This window comes from Diadema antillarum, unplaced genomic scaffold (assembly GCF_040938485.1).
Source record: "Diadema antillarum isolate AM-2024a unplaced genomic scaffold, OU_Dant_1.0 seq00000082_RagTag, whole genome shotgun sequence".
NCBI lineage: Eukaryota > Metazoa > Echinodermata > Echinoidea > Diadematoida > Diadematidae > Diadema > Diadema antillarum.
This window is the reverse complement of record NW_027271175.1, coordinates 998,178-1,015,184: the sequence shown is the minus strand read 5'-3', so window position 1 is coordinate 1,015,184 and position 17,007 is coordinate 998,178. Positions and strand designations below refer to the sequence as shown.

The 17,007-nt window shown below is 37.5% G+C and overlaps 1 protein-coding gene across 1 annotated transcript; it reads left to right on the top strand.

Annotated features, from left to right (window-relative positions):
- Positions 1 to 3,084: 3,084 nt before the first annotated feature.
- On the top strand, positions 3,085 to 16,567 carry LOC139726291 (carboxypeptidase B-like). Its single transcript, XM_071637358.1, has 10 exons — positions 3,085 to 3,149; positions 4,044 to 4,125; positions 9,480 to 9,686; positions 10,541 to 10,642; positions 11,332 to 11,430; positions 12,589 to 12,699; positions 13,448 to 13,538; positions 14,777 to 14,970; positions 15,952 to 16,036; positions 16,386 to 16,567. The coding sequence occupies exons 1-10, from the start codon at positions 3,085 to 3,087 to the stop codon at positions 16,565 to 16,567; spliced, it is 1,218 nt and encodes a 405-aa protein (XP_071493459.1).
- Positions 16,568 to 17,007: the final 440 nt, after the last annotated feature.

Genomic DNA, 17,007 nt, shown 5'->3' with positions numbered 1-17,007 from the left:
TAGTAACGTGGACATAATCATGGTCGCCTGAACCCTGATATAATCCAGGGGAAAAGTATTAACGCTGTATCATATTAGCTGGCTAAGCAAATAAGATAGGGGTCATGATCATTCCACGAGACCAACACACACGGGTTCGAAATCGAAAGAAAGGGTCCATGAGTCATACAGCTCATTGATTGGTGGTGAAATATCAAAACAGATTCGGTTTGCAATAATCAATTTCTGCCACAAAAATCATGCTTTGAAAAAAATATATATAATACATGTGAATGTAATTTTAAGGAATCCATTGTGACACACAAATTTGGAAACATTTCAACATGCCAAAACTGCATTGCGTGTATATATGTATATATATATATATATATATATATATATATATATATATATATATATATAGTCCAGCTGTGCAAAGTTTATGGCTTCATACAGAATTCTAGCATTAGTTGTCGGCTGAACTTGTTAATTTCTTGTTTTTCTTCGTGTGACGCAGTGAACTATGGATAATCTTCAGTCAATAAAACTAGCTACGAATGAGGCAGCTGGAATCGTCAACAAACTTTTTAAATCATCGATCTTAACATATCTGATTAATGTGAAATTGAAAGAAAGAAAGATGTAACCCTACTCTAGGTGCAACATCACATTTTTATATCATGAATTAGATTGAAAAGAATTTACAAAAGCAGAATATTGGTAGAATAGCGAGAGGACAAATGCAGAATATACGAGCGGCAGCTATGGTACACGTAAAACTGTTATTAGTGATAGTGGTGGAAGTATTATGAAGCAGTATAGGAGTAGCAGTAGAAATATAAACAACAGCAGATGCACAAAAAATGTTTATCCGTGCACTGAGCAGGAAAGGTAGCCACACAATATTGATGACAGAAAATTCACAGTAATGAAGAATTTTATTTCAGAGTATTTCCTGTATATTCATTTCCACCACAAATGCAATTACAAATTACATATTAAGGCATTGAATTGTTACACAGTTATGCAAACTCAGTACAACAAATTGTATTCAAGGAAAATATTGTAAACATAAATGTAATTGTATGCTGATTTCTAAGGCTGTGATTACGCCCTCTGATTTTCATGAATTTGTCATAACAGTTGTCATCATCATTACCATCATCGTTATATTCATAGGTCAACAAGCATTTATGGGTCATTATGATATCAATATTTGGACAGAATAGGGAATGTAGCCACCTGTTATCCTAATTTGTTTGCTGTTATACAATTAGATTAATCTTGTTAATCACCCAAGCCTCTCATACTGGCATTATGGTTCTAATCACTCTATAATCGTTTCTGTTGTTTTACAGGGAAAATAAACCCTGTTACAACTGCCGTAGGTTTTCCCCGACCAATTTCATCAGATTTGAATTGGATTTAATGATGCGATTATTCAAATTCAATTGAATTTGAATAATCACATAGTTCATTTGAATGAAAAACAGATCTACAGCTGGGTCGATTGTAGCCAAATATAATATGGGGAAGGTCCAAATAGAATATGATTGAAATTAAATGAATCTAAGTGAATGAAACTTTGAATGAGAATTAGATTATAATTATAATGTTATCATATAACAGTTAAAAAAAGAGGGGATTTGTAATGCAGAAATGTGATATGAATTACATACAACTACAGAACTTGTTTAAGTTGATTGAATTCGACTGTTCAAAGTTCGAAGTTGTGTGAACGTGCCTATAAATGTAATTGCAATGGGTACTTGGGACGGAATTGAACGTCTTTCCAGCTGGCACAACACTGAATGCCAACTTTGCGCAGTTTATATTGTTACCATTCTTTACAAAGTTCTGTCTCTCCCTATTTCTCCCTTCCTATTTTTCTCTCTTTCTCTCACCTTTATAATACTTGCGAAATAACGTGTACATCAAAGAAATTAGATACAAGGATCTCCGACAGTAACTCCTATAATAACGTCAAGTTCATTGGTACAGCAAGTCTTGGTTCATTAATGGTATCCATAAAACATTTCGTATAGCTTCTTTTGCAGTTGAATCCTAACATCTTAAAGTCAATTAATTAATAAGTTTTCTTGACATATTCAGACAGTTTTATGCATAGATTTGAAAGAATAATACATAGGCCTATATCAAGAATAAAACTATTGATATCGGCGTTGCGCGTGAGAGGAGAAACACCTGTTGCAAGTTACGAATTAGTGCTCTTGTGCTGAGTTAAAGGATGCGTGCCTACAGTATATACACGAATTTAATCATTTAGCTGGATGGTGTATGAAACATGAAGAATATGGTCTGTAATCCGGAGCATTTTTATATTATGCACGAAAAAAGAGGATTTCCATATGATTTTGCACGTGAATATATTTACCTTATTTTGTTGCAGGCACTCAAGTGCAAACCCATAAATTTTGATGTACATTACTACTTGCAACAATGTCAATAACCACCAAACGCAAGTTTAGAGAGAGACATATACGTTACTATACAAATTTCGAGTATTCTATTGAGCAGATATCCTGCAAAACCACCTAAATTCTTTCTCTCTTACATTTAGAAATACACTTTGGAACACAGCCTCTTACAATTCAGACCTTTCTTCTAGAAAACATTGCTTCCAATTAAGAAACTATTCTTTTTCCACTCTAGTTCCATGTCAAATACGAAAATGAATATCCAAAGTTCATTTCTATCAGGTGGCGCTTGTGGTAAGTCGGACATATGGTAACGTGAACACCGATAAGATCGAAAAGCAATGGCTATTAATTCGACTGGCTCAACAAAGTGCACACGCGAGGTGATAGAGAGATAAGCAAACGCCGTACCGAGAACAAATTGATTACATGCTGGTAGTTACAGGCATTTATACGTCGAAACTCAAAAAATCATTTTCATTCTTGATAGTGCTTGCCGACAGTCGTACTTAGATTAGACTCGAATGCCGGGAACCCAACTAAACTTTAACTACCAGGATTTAAAGTCTTTAACATCCTCGTAGGCACAACTTGATATTGACGGATACTTATAGATTGACGTTTTGTCCGGTGCAGTTGGTGATCGATGGTAAAGACGGGGTTAATCATGCTACGAGTTCTCATTCTCTCAACGCTTTTGGTGGCAGCGCTGGCAGCGAAATCTTACGATGGGTAAGTTAATTCGTTTCCTTATAGCCACTGCCTTTGTATCTTTATGATACACGAAGGATGGCAACTTTAGGACACTCTATAGAGAGACATGATTAAAATGCAACTTTACACAACGCCCAAGTCTTACTATAATAACAACGGTACAAGTCAGGACACAGAGCGCATGATAGAAGCCTTAGGAAGATAGAATCTAAAATAGGAAAGTCAAGGAACTCTAACATTTTCCATGTTTCCACGAATCAGCGATATTTGACGCAAAGACATCTCTTCCTGGAGACTGGAAGAGGTGATGATGTCTTTGCCTCAAATGTCTCATTCACCAGTGTATAATATCTTCATGTTTCTTTTATACCTTTCTTTGTAAAACCAAATGGAAAATGTTGTATCCTTTAAATAAATCAATGTAGTCCAGTAAAAAAAAAACCACACACACACACAAAAAAAACCCCCAGAGAATGGAGAAAGGATTGCAGTTGCTACGTTATTGACCCAAAGCTTAACTTATTGTAGGATCATTGCTACGAGTGTCATGTTAATTTCATTTCACTTTATTACCACATCTGATAAAAAAAAAATACAAGAACAATGCAGGGAAAAAAATGTAACATTTTGATAAGAGACAAACTCAACATGAAACATTTATTTCAGTATTGGAGGGGAGTATCAACAGAGACCGTTGGTCTTCCTGACACCGATCTCGAGATTTACAGCTAAAATGGTAACAATACTGCAAGCAATACAAAAAACTGACAGCTGCAAAAAGAACAAAAATATAAAAGGTATACTAAAGTTTTATCCAGAAGCAAGGAATTCAGGAACTCCGACAAGGAGGTGAATGTACTTTATTATTCCTATCGCATTTTAGATCTCTCTTATATGTTTTTTTTTTTACAGGTACAAAGTATTTAGCATAACGCCTCAAAACAAGGAACAACTGGAAACACTGAACCGTCTTGAGAGTATTATTGGGCAAGATGTGAGTATTTTTGTTGTTTTTCATCAACCTGTACAATTCAAGATCAAAACACTTCTTTGTCTCCGTCATTATTGTTATCGTTTTAATTAACTTGTAACCTCACGCAGCAGATTTATAAACAACACGATATTTTGTCAGATCGATCAAGCGATCTTGCCATTACTGAGGGCCTCCGGGTGCGCGTTACGAGCTCTACCCCCACGAGTCATACAGTCCACGAGCTAGACACTGTGTGAACAATGCAAACAAGGCCCACGAGATCGACAAGAAGCAAACAAGGCACACGAGCTCGACTTTGTATAGAGACAAAAATGTCCATGAGCTCGACGCTATACGATAAGTGTAACCCCTCGTGAAGCAATGTCGAGCTCTTATAGGCCTTTCCCTTTCTTTTTCTTTCTTTTTTGCCTAGTGTCGAGCTCGTGAGCTTTGTTTTCCTAGTGTCTAGTTCGTGGGCCTTTCTACTTGATGCCGAGCTCTATACAGGGCCTTGTTCACATAGTTTCTAACTCATGTCTAGCTCGTGGACGGAGTTAATTTACGTAGTGTAGAGGTCATGGACATTTTTGCCTCTACAGAGTCCAGCGGACGTGTGCCTGTTTGCCTCTTGTCTATCTCGAGGGCCTTGTTTTCCCAGAAAATTGGGCCTGTTTTACTTGGTGTCTAGCTCGTGGGCATTATGACTCGTGGACTTTTTTTAATATCTAGATTATGAGCCATGTGACTCATGCGAATTTAGACTCCGCGGCTCCGACCAGTCACATCTAATCTCAAAATTTCACATAAAAATATCAGTCCAGAAAAAAAAAAGAGAAATAAGATTTTACTCAATCCACATGTATATGAAGGTGGACTTGTCCTTTAAAGCTTATCGTAAACGGTATTAATGAGGTCATCCAATAAAGGAGAAGAAAAATAAGAGGTGTAGTCATTTCAGCATACGATGTTCCAGTTCCAATTTCTCACTTCCATAATGCATGAACTAGGTTAGGCTCTGTTCCAAGTTTTGCAGTATCTATATATACACATTAATTAATGACATTTTAATAACATCCCAAGAGGACACATATCTAAAAAGAACGATCTTTTTTTTTTTCAACAATAAATTAAAGTGATGGTCATTAGTTGCAATGTCATTGTTACCAGTCAGTTACATTGTGTATTGTGTATTATTACGATATGTTTGCAAAGTCTATGCGTACAAAATTTCAGTCACACGAGAGAGAGCAAGGATAAGTACAATGTATACCTTCATCTACTTAGTCTGGTGTTTAGACATTTGAATACAATGTCTTATCTTTTGTTTAAAGTATGGTGAACGAGAAAAACAGGACGATATTCATAAACAAGGTGATTCATATATTTCTGGAAAGCTTCAGTCTCTAAGAATATGAATAAATAATTTTCAGAAGATGAAAACCTCTTTAGAACGATGCAGAGATGGTTTTTTGAGACCATTTTTAGACCACCTGAACCCGATCTGATGGCGAAATATTGGGGACCAAAATTATGTCATGAAATGAACGAATCAGCCCTGCGCTGATGCGCTGTGCTATACGCGGCTCCGTGGTTCAAAGCGTGAATTCCGCATGATGACTTGAGTGCAGCGGGGTGTCTTGTTCACACAATCAGGCACAAGTGAGTTATAATTTCACTCATTGAATCCATCTTCCTTAGAATTACCATTAAGTATACAGATGACAGCCTTTTCACACTTTTGCTTGCGCTGTCGCGCCTCAGTCTCGACTCTCAAACGGCTCGTAGTAGGCCTAACAGTTAGGCACTCTATAACTTGGAACCAGCACTCTGACCTACGTAGTATGGTAAGGGTACCACCTATCGGCAGGGTACCTTGACATCGGCACCCTGCGTATCATGGCTGTTTACGTATAGAACGAAAAGGTACGCGTGGGATTAAGTGCCACTAACTATGGAAACAATAAAAACGAAGAAACGAAAATCAAACACATAAACAAACTAACAAACCAAGCTGAACACGTTTCAATTACACATCCGCTCAGTTAGTAACGACGCATGACTTTGAAATTAACGTGTATTACCTATGGAGGGAAGGGGTGCCGATCGTGAGGTACCCTTTCAAGCCGCGCGAAGAAAATGCATCGCATGCACTAAAATTGCGTTATTTCACTACGGATATTCAGAATCAAGAGGATGGTCACGACATTCAAAACTGCAGTATTTATGGCATATTTGACGTAGAAATTAGGCGAATTTGTTTTATACTTTTGGAATAAACAAGCTGCAGATCCTTAGGGTGACGATAGGTGGTACCCTCAATCATACGTATACGTACTCGTAATCACGTACAGGTCCATAACAATAGTTAAAAAACAATATGAAGCCTTCGTGCTTTTTAAAAAATTATTAGCGGGGAAGTGATATTGTAACAGAACCAGACACGGTTACTTTTGGCGCACCATAACAATATACAACAGCACAGTGGGCTCCCCCGTTGCCTCTCCCTCGCATCTTCTACCACTCCGACTTTGCCACTGTCACTATCAGTGTCATTGCCACTGCCATTACTCTATTCACTCTCGATGTCAAACACAAAGTCTTTCCGTACAATATAAGGTAAAAATTAGACGTTTTAATGTTTCTGCCAAAAAAGCAGATTCGACCAAAGACAGGCCAGATATTGCATCCGCTCACCAAGAACTACGTGCTCTTTGAATGGCGGACTTGATGTCCCGCTGCACTCGTATAAAGGGTTCGTTCATTTCATGACGTCATATTTTAGGGCTCAAAAAAAGACGGCTGTTCCGGAGCGAAAATCGGTAAAGTAAATCAGTCAGTTTTAACTCGCGATTTCTCAGTGGTGCAAATATGTTTTAAAAAGTCACATTAAATTTCTGTTTTAGGAGACATTTCCCTCTGCTTTGACACCTTCTTTTGTATGATTTTCTTGATTTTAATGTCTCGTTCACCATACTTTAACTTCATATATATATATATATATATATATATATATATATAGTACAGGCCAAAAGTTTGGGGCCAACCTCAGATTTAAAAGAAAATCATACAAAGATACTGTGTTCTGCAATTCATTTAACTGTATTGATACTGAATGGGCTAAGGCAGTTCCATTACATCACCCAAGCATGTTTCCAACAGGAATTACAGCTTAATTACCCATTTTGTGGAAATTTTTTGCTCACACTTTGGATTCATCAAAATACCGTCCGTGTGCCCTGAGCACTGCTTTACAGATTCTTGGCGTGCGATCTTGCCATGCCAGCTTTATATATAGGAGAAAGGTCTGGCGACTGCGGGGGTGGCCAAATCATGTTCCTCAAGACATTCTGCTCTGAATTCTGCTTTGAATGGATGTAGTTCTGACAAAGTTTAGATGAATGTTTCGGATCGTTGTCTTGTTGCAGGATGAAGTTTTGACCAATGACTCTTAAGCCAGATGGACTTACATGCCTCTGAAGTATTGAGTGGTAATGCTTTTTGTTCATGTTTCCTTTGACCTGACCCAAGTCTCTTTCTCTTCCAAAACATCCCAAAAACATCACTGATCCTCCACCATGCTTCACAGTAGGCACAACACAGCTTTCAATTATACGTTCTGTCTCCCGTCACCTCACATTCTCTTCTGTTTGTTCCAAATAACTGAAACTTGCTCTCATCAGTCCAAAGGATCTTCTTCCAATCACCATCAGTCCAATTTTTGTGTTTCTAGGCCCACAACAGTCTCTTGTTGACTGGGCGAAGGAGTTTTTTGTTTTGTTTTGTTTTGTTCAGTCCAGCGTCTCTTAGCCTGCGTTTCACTGTAGTCAGTGAGACGGGCTGTTCACTGGCAGAATTCACATCTCGAGTAGTCAACTTCCTATTCCTCTTGCTGGAAACAATGCATGTGTCCTTGTTGCATGACGTGATTTTATGTCACTTTATAGGCCTCCATAAAGGGACTGGAATATACCTTTTTCCTAATGAATTCAAATTTATGGCTGTTTCATTCCTGGGAACATTAAAGAGACAAGCTATTCCTTCAACCTGCTCTTTTTAAATGAAATTCAATTACTAGAAGTTCCAGTTTGCATACATTGTTTATTGCTATGTCAGGCAAGCCTCGGACAAGTGTTCAGGTTGTCAAAACAACCTTTGCTTTAAAGGTATGCATAAAATTTGAATATATTACGAAAACCGACTGGGTTTCACAAAAGTGCACTCAAAAACTGTTGGAAACATGTTTCTGTAATGTAATGCAACTGCCATAGCCCAGTCAATATCAATGCATTTGAATGAATGCAGACTTTGTATGATTTTTCTTTAAATCTGAGGGTGGCCCCAAACTTTTGACCTGTACTTTATATATATATCATATATATATATATATATATATATATATATATATATATACACTCAGCAAAAAAAGAAAGTAAACACTTTTTCAGGTTTATCTTTCTCATGGACATCTGGCTAAAAATGGTGTTTTATATACCATGTTAAAGGTAATTTAATTAACTATCAACCTAGTAGGTCAATGAGAATGTTAACTTTACGCATGAGTGAACACGTTCTTTTTTCTCTTCCAAGGCGCAAAAGTAAAAATTGCAAAATGGACGAGTAATTGTTATTTAAATTCCTTAATTAAAAGGTAAAATGAAGAAATTCTGTCGATTTTATCACCTTTACGGTTTACTCCCTATGACATTTAAAGTTTGAATTGATGGAAAATGCTTATGTTCCTCCTTCGGTTTCCCCACTATGTTTTTGTTTCGAATATAAAGGGAAACAAAGGAACGGAAACTTATTTCTGCTGATTCATTCGTGTCCCTCATTGCGTTAAATTGGTTTTGTTATCATTCCTATTTTGGAGGGCATTTGCAAATGAATTTCAATATGTCCAATTCTGCAATTTTTACTTTTCTGCCTTGGAAGACAAAAAAACGAATGTGTTTACTCATGCGTAAAATTTCCCTTTGTATAAACCTACCAGGTTGATAGCCAATTAAATAATCTTTGATATGGTATATGACACACTGATTTTTATCAAAATCTTCTATGAAAAATATTAACTGGAAAAAGTGTTTACTTTCTTTTTTTGCTGAGTGTATATATATATATATATATATATATATATATATGTATATATTGGATAAAAGTGCTTCGTTTCTTCTTTCCCAAAATTGTGACTTTGTAAATTTCTTTGAAAATTTTCAATAGTACCATATTGAAATAATAATATTTCTGAACATATTTGGAAAGATTCATCTTTAACAATGATTAAATGGTGGAAAGATATTTCCCATCCGGAATGAGTATTACTCTTAAAATCCAAACGGTTACCATCACAAGTATGTTATTGCCTGCGTTCACATCAGGTTGATTTTTGGAAGTCTCCTCACGATGTTGGCTCCCCTGTCGTTATAATGGTGAGTCCCGAGCAGCGAGGACGCTTTCTCCGTCTTCTTGATGGCCACCAGCTTCCGGTCGAGATCACTACGGAAAATCTGCAGAGGGATATTGATGCAGAAAGGGACTCTATCTCTGCGGGTTTTGATCTCACCGACTTCAACACGCTAGCAGATGTAAGTTACTCACTTCTCTATTGGGTATCTTCTCCTTTCTTTATTTTTTTTCCTGGCTCCCTCAATTTCATCAATTTGTCATTACTTTTTTCTCCCCTCTTTTGTATCCTCGTTGTCTTCTTCGTCTTCTTCTTCTTCTTCTTCTTCTTCTGTTTCTTTGTCTTCACTCCTGGGGATTATTCCAGAGGGTTTGGATTTCTGTGTGTGTTTTGGTTTCATCGCATATGCGTGTCTGTATGTGTGTGTTTTGTGTGCATGTGTCAGTAAGTGTGCGTGAACCTTCACATCAAACAAACAAGTGTTAAAAAAAAAAAACCATTAGACTTGTCAACTTTTCTCTTAGCCCACGACGTTACGCTTGCACGACTGATGTGCAGCTTCCTATATTTATCCGAGCATGCTGTTGAGGATGAAATGGTTCAAATGACACAGAATGACACGGAATTATATATATATATATATATATATATATATATATATATATATATATATAATATATAAACATGCGCACACACAGACACATATCTGACTATAATTAAGAGGAATAGTTATTCATTGGTTTGTTCAAAGAGGATTCATATCTGGGATACCTCCCTGGTTTATTCATAATTTAATTGACATTAGTCAATTCATTCCTTCATTATTTATATATTTGTGCGTTTCTTCTTTTCACTCATATGATATGAACATGTTTATCGCTTAAAGTATAAAATATTCTCAACCTGATCTTTAAACTAGAAATCGTTCTCTTGCACACATTTTCAGTGATACGTATTAAAGACATAATTAATGACTGACAGCTGCGAGTTTCCAGTAATTTAGGTCCTCTCTTGTTTCTTTCATCTATTTTCTAGATTAACAGTTGGATGAACGGTTTGCCGACTCGGTATCCCGACCTGGTGACTGTCGTCAAAGTTGGAGACTCGTATGAAGGCCGCGACATCTGGGCTCTGAAAGTATGCATTTTCTTGATAGCTAGGGCATGAAACAAAGACTAAAATGCAGTGCAAATTGTTCTATTTCACAGCAAAAGTGTGATAAATTGATATGTCGTATTCGTTCCGGCGTTTGTGAAAAACACCTTTATGAGGAAGAGAGGGAATTATATCTGCTTATTCCTGATCAATATCTGAAAAGGTGTGGAGTTTATTCCGTCGATAGACTGGCAGTCATTGGTTATTTTTAAAGCACGATACAATTCTATGATGAAGTATAAACATCTGGTTAAAGGGACTGGAAAGCAAACATAAAGGACGGACGAAGGTTCATTCAGATTAAGGTAAAGATAAAATAATGAAGTTTTCGGATTGTAAAGTTGAGATGTTTTCTTAAACTTGTCATATCGGTCACAATGAATGACATGCATATTCTATTCAACTCAATTTAAATTTCATTTTCCTTTTCGAAAGAAATTTAGCGAGTTGAGTACTGTCAGACTTTAATAGAAACATAATAGTTCATAACTCTATTGCATTTCAAATTCCAATGAATGTTTTATCATTTCCCATAACCGATAACGAAGTTACGAACCTACAATGATTTCTGAACTAGGCGTGTCATATAGGGTTTTCAATCTGTAAATACGCAAAGCAAATAACCATTACATTTCTCTCCTTCCCCCTACTGCTATGTTCCTTGGTTTTAGATCGGCAAAGGGCAATCGTCCACCAGTGTATGGTATGAAGGCGGTATCCACGCTCGTGAGTGGATCTCTCCCGCAACTATTATCTACATGACTGACCTGGTAAGAATCATAAACTGAAGATCAGGGCCCCATTTCATAAAAGATGTTAGGATGACAACTCTTGCTGGAATGACAACTTTCCACAGCAAACAGCCAATCAGGAAGCTGTATTCTTGTCGTTACCATGACAATAGTCATTCCAGCAAAGAGTTGTCATCAACGGGGCCCTGATTTCTCTTTGAAAGCACAAATCGGTTTTTGGTTCTGTTTTTTCTTTTGCGAAAACACAGGTACCTTGATAGGTATCCCAACTTCGATCACATGTCGCATTCACGTGGTCGTGCTATACGTAACTGTCATATCGTGAATGAACCGCATTATCAATTTTGATATAATATTGACGCTATAACGTACACGTATAGTGCTGATGAGACCTTGAACTGAATCAACGTAAGACTGATGATAAGCACATAATCAGTCTCAAGTAATATGTAAATCTCCTGAATATTGCATCATCGTTTTGGATATCATTGGCGAGTCTTCTTATAGATACCAAATAATAAAAAATCATACGGTCAACTTTGACCTTATCGTACTTCGCAGGTGCTTACTGTACAGTGATTCCCGTTGCAACGAATACGGTTATAACGAAATTCCGGATACAACGAAGTGAAATTCCAGGCTACCACATTAAACGTTCTATGTTTTTTTTTTTTTTTTTAATCATTGTCTATCGGTTCGGTTGTAACCAAATGTCAATATAACGAAAGAAACCGCCGGTCCCGAGGATTTCGTTATAACGGGAGTCCACTGTATTACATGACCTACGTAGTGTGCCTCAATTAAAGAGATTGCTATATACTTGTTGTTAAAACAAATCTTCATAGACTAGGAAACATATCCAGATTAAGTGAAGCAAAGGCATGATGTTAGAATGTAGTACATGGTGGCGTCTTGATAACGTTAATGATTTTCTCTAATTTTTTTTTGTCTTATTGGGATAGGCAAAGATTATATTCCGTCTTACCATTTTTTTTTGAAAGTTGCTCTGTCAAAATATAATGTAATTTAACTATGAACTTATAATTGGGAAAATTGCTGGTTCTCTCTAACAACTCTTACTAACTTACATATAAATTTCATCAATGAATTAGCATACCTATCTTGAGGATGAAATGAGATGATGTGTGTCTGTTATATAACACAATTGTTTTTCAGTTGCTAACGAGATACGGGACAGATGCTGACGTCACGAAAATTTTGGACGAGCTACATGTGTACATGCTTCCCGTCTTCAACGTAGACGGGTATGAATTCACATGGACAGACGTGAGTATTCCTCCATATTGCTACAAAGGTCGTTATAACCGGCATATCAAACCCAAGCAAATCTTCAAAATAAGTCTCCAAATAGCCAGACACAATGTTTGTTGGTGGAGGTGCACGCAAATTTAATGTATCAGTTACACAGCTCGTTGTGAGGAAACGTGATTGTCTTTGGCTATGTGGAAATGAAGCAAAGCCCACCGGTTCTGAGTTTAAGATTTGTCTTTTCACGAGTGATTGTAATTTCATGTTAATAGTGTATGGTATAAACAATTAAATGAGTACCAATAACATGAATAATTGAACAATTGAATGCCACGTATAGTGTGGAGCTTGGCTAAGACAATGTTTCTGTTTCGAAAAATTATTTTGAATGATAAATCATACCTCGAGAGTGAAGCCGGATATGGCGGACGTAAATATGGTAACCAACATTGTAGCAAACATTAGATAACTGGTAGACGTCGTGATGACCACGTTACCTAATCTCATCTGCCTAATGTTCGATAACTACGTCAACGTCAGTTTGCTCCAAAAGCTTTGAAATCCCACATACCTTTCTGATATCCTGTCCGATACCAATTGCAACTTGTCAATTTTGTTTAATCAATTTGAATGCACTTACCACTGATGTAATTAAAACATAAAACACTCTAGAATTGCACTTTTATTCAGTATTATTCTTTGGAGGGGTTTACAATAAGTATAACGTTCACACTTGATCTTGGCGTTTGTTTTTTCGTTACAATAGGATCGTATGTGGCGCAAGACTCGGTCCGACAACGATTGGTCCACGTGCAAGGGGGCCGACCCGAACAGGAACTGGGACTACCAATGGGGATGTGAGGCTAAAGACTGACTGGGCAACACCAATAAGGGTTTTTGTAATGTGGCTTTGAAGCTCTATCATATTAATTTTTCGTCATAGTCTGAGTAACATCGATTCACATTTATTAGTTGTTGCGAGGCGGGACAATTACGGTTAGACGAAAACTAATAGGACGCAAATGAAATGTGTTGTTCTCAGTTTGTGAGAAAAATTCCACTGTGTGTGGGAGCTGCCTCCCGTCCCTGCTTCATGAGAGCGTTGGGTACAAGGTAGGTGGCCATACCGGATACACCTCTATAAGTGATGTTGGTTTGGCGTTGAGGGCGCTTTCAGTCACCTTTGGGCAGTGCCATACGGCACTGCCTTTGGGTGAGTCATGAGCAGGGCAGCGTTTCATAACACTTGTCATTGAATGACAGTTGTTTTAAGGTACGGAAATCTTTGCATCTTATTGGCTGAGAGCAAATTCGTCAGTAGAAACTCACTGACAAAACACTTGATGAAATGCCACTTGTAGCATATGCAGTTTTGCAGGTTCCATGGAAAAAAAAGTAAAGAAAGAACGGACACTATGTCAAGCTCACTAAAAACAAAGTAACGATATTCTAGCGGATGACGAATTCGCTACAGTGCAACAACGCACGCAGACATCAACAAGGGGTTTTCCCTACGTGGTGTGCCATTGCGTCTGTCTTTCATCTTACATTGTCTTTCCTCATATCTAAAATGATTAACGCAATTATGTCTTTCGCTGAATGAAACAGGGATACAAACATCCTACTTTATGCTGCAGGTTTCTGGAATTTTTATTCTTTTTTCTCTTTTTTTTCTTTTTTTTCTTTTTTTTTCTTTTTTTTTTTTTTTTGGGGGGGGGGGCTTGTTCTTCTTTGTTTCTTTTTTAGTCAATAATATTTATATTGTAATCCACTACTCCGGCGCGGAGATCTATTCCGCACGCAGCACGGACTGCGCTATCTCAATCCCATCGAGAACAATGGAGAAAATGAGACGTTCTGTTTGTACTGTTGTCTAGACTAAAATTTCTACCCTATATTTTCTACCCTATATCCAATACGTCTACATTATTTGTCCACGTAATTACTTCCAATCACGTGCAAGTGTATTTACGAGTAGGTCCTAATTAGTTTCTGTTTACCTAATGATATGTGCATATGAAATTGTGCTTTATCTTACATTGTAAAACCGATGCCATTTACCCAGCAATAATATGTCTGTGCTTGTTTACGACAGATGAATCAAACTTTCCCTGTTCCGATACTTATCATGGATCGAGCGCATTCTCTGAAATCGAGGTGAGGACTGTTGCCGATTACATCCTGAAACTCGGCAACGTGAAGGCGTTCATCGATTTCCACTCGTTTGGTCTGATGTGGATGAGTCCATGGGGTTATACCTACGACTATCCGCCTGATTATAACGAGCAGGTAATTGCCGACAAAGAGTATAGCCGGGTTTATCGAAAAGGAAAGATTAATCGATCACCATGTGTCATATTCTCTGATAATCAAAATTATTCCTTGATAACAAAAGCAACCCTTGTTAGATATAATGCGACCCAAAAAGGAGTGTTGATGCGTGCTTACTAAATTAATTTGGTAGAATTGTAATTTTATAACACTGCGGAGATAGTGGTTTGTCTCTGCATGAAATTTTACTCACTTCACAACATTTGAGCTTGAGCCAGATGTAAATAAAATGCCATGTGCGTCCTTAAAGTAATCTCGGCTCTCGTCGGTGAACATACCGGCACTGTTTTCAAGAAAAGATACTAAGGAATGATTAGTCATTGTACACCCGGAAGGAATGTAGGCCCTACAAATAAACATTCGTTTAAAGCAACCACAAGGTGAGCACCATTGCCCTTAATATTTCGCAACTGTAAGCGATAATAGGTGACGTTTGATCATATAGAAGATAATGCGACTGAAATCATCCTGATTGTAGCAGAGACATAAAGTCTTTGGTTTCTATCTCTGTCGTACCATCTTTGCATGTTTTCATGATTTTGTTTATCCATCACTTCTGGTACGATGTAACTACTGTATGCCGTGTTTGTGCTGCATTTCGTCGGCAAGCAAGGCAGGAGAATGAAATGTTTGGATTTTTCCGCGAAAGTTACAGTTTCCAATTTATTCTTTCAAAATGAAGGTAGTTTTTTCGTTACAAAGCGCCTTGTGAAATCATATGATTTAGTACTTACCTCGTTTTGAGAGTTTTTCTTTTGTTTTGTTTTCAAGTAGCTTTTGGATGCTCTTTCATTACACGAAATAAAAGCACCCGAGCAACATCAATACATTTAAATAATACATGCCACTGCAAGGATATGTGATGCCGAATTTGAGATGACATGCTTCTTATGTTAAACCTTTATCAGTTCTTGGACCTTCATTCTTTTCCAATCCTAGGTTCAACTGGCCAACGAGGCAACCTCGGCTCTACAGGCTTTGTACGGAACCGAATTCGCAACCGGCTCGATTGCTGAAGTCATCTGTAAGTTTCTGTACCATAGGCCTACTCTATTGCGTGACATAAAATGTATGTATTTTGAGATTTTCTATACCTTATGGAGAGAATTGGGATAATGGTACATAGAATGATAGAACGTTAGTTGATTATGTTTTATTCGTGCAATCACGTAAAGAAGGTGGTGTATCTTTGAGACTGTTTATCTTGTAGGCTACTTTTTAAATTATTGTTCTTTGGATATAGTATGTCTTTCCTGTTTAAAAGTATTTCATGGTGAGAATGACAGTGAGTATTTACAACAGATTGACTAGGGTTGATAAATACACGAGACACTCTCAAACTTTGCCAAATAATTCGATGATCTGATCACTAGACCCTGCCAGTGGTTCGAGCGCAGACTGGACTTACCAGGAGGCCGGCATCAAGTATTCATACGGCGTGGAGCTCCGGGGTCGCAGCTTTGTCATAAACCGAGACGAAATCGTGCCCTCTGGTTTGGAGACCTTCGAAGCCCTGAAGGTGATCTCACTCCGTGTCATTGACGAGAGCGAATGAGTTCCGGTCAAGTCTTGGTTGCACGTCATTTGGACATCACACTGACAGGAAACTGACCGTGTCAAAGCAAAATTAGAAAACTTGCATGCTTCATTAGCAATTCATAGTACTGTTGTTTAATTGGTGTTCAACGCTTTGAGGTAAACGAGAAATACAAATGACGATACACATCTTTTTAAATCTATGATTTTTTTTTTGCATCAGTAGGACCCTTGATTCCTGAGTTATAAATAATTCTACAGCAGTTAATCTTAACGCAGTCTAATGAAAATATTTAATTTTATTCATTTGTGCATGATTATTTGACTTCAATCCTCGTAAGTGATGTGCTATTGCTCTGACTGCGTTAAGCATAGTTTCGGCAAACACTCATTTATGAGACTGCGATAGGGTTAGGTATTCTTATAAGCCAGTTCGGAGATAGCTCATGTGCACATGGG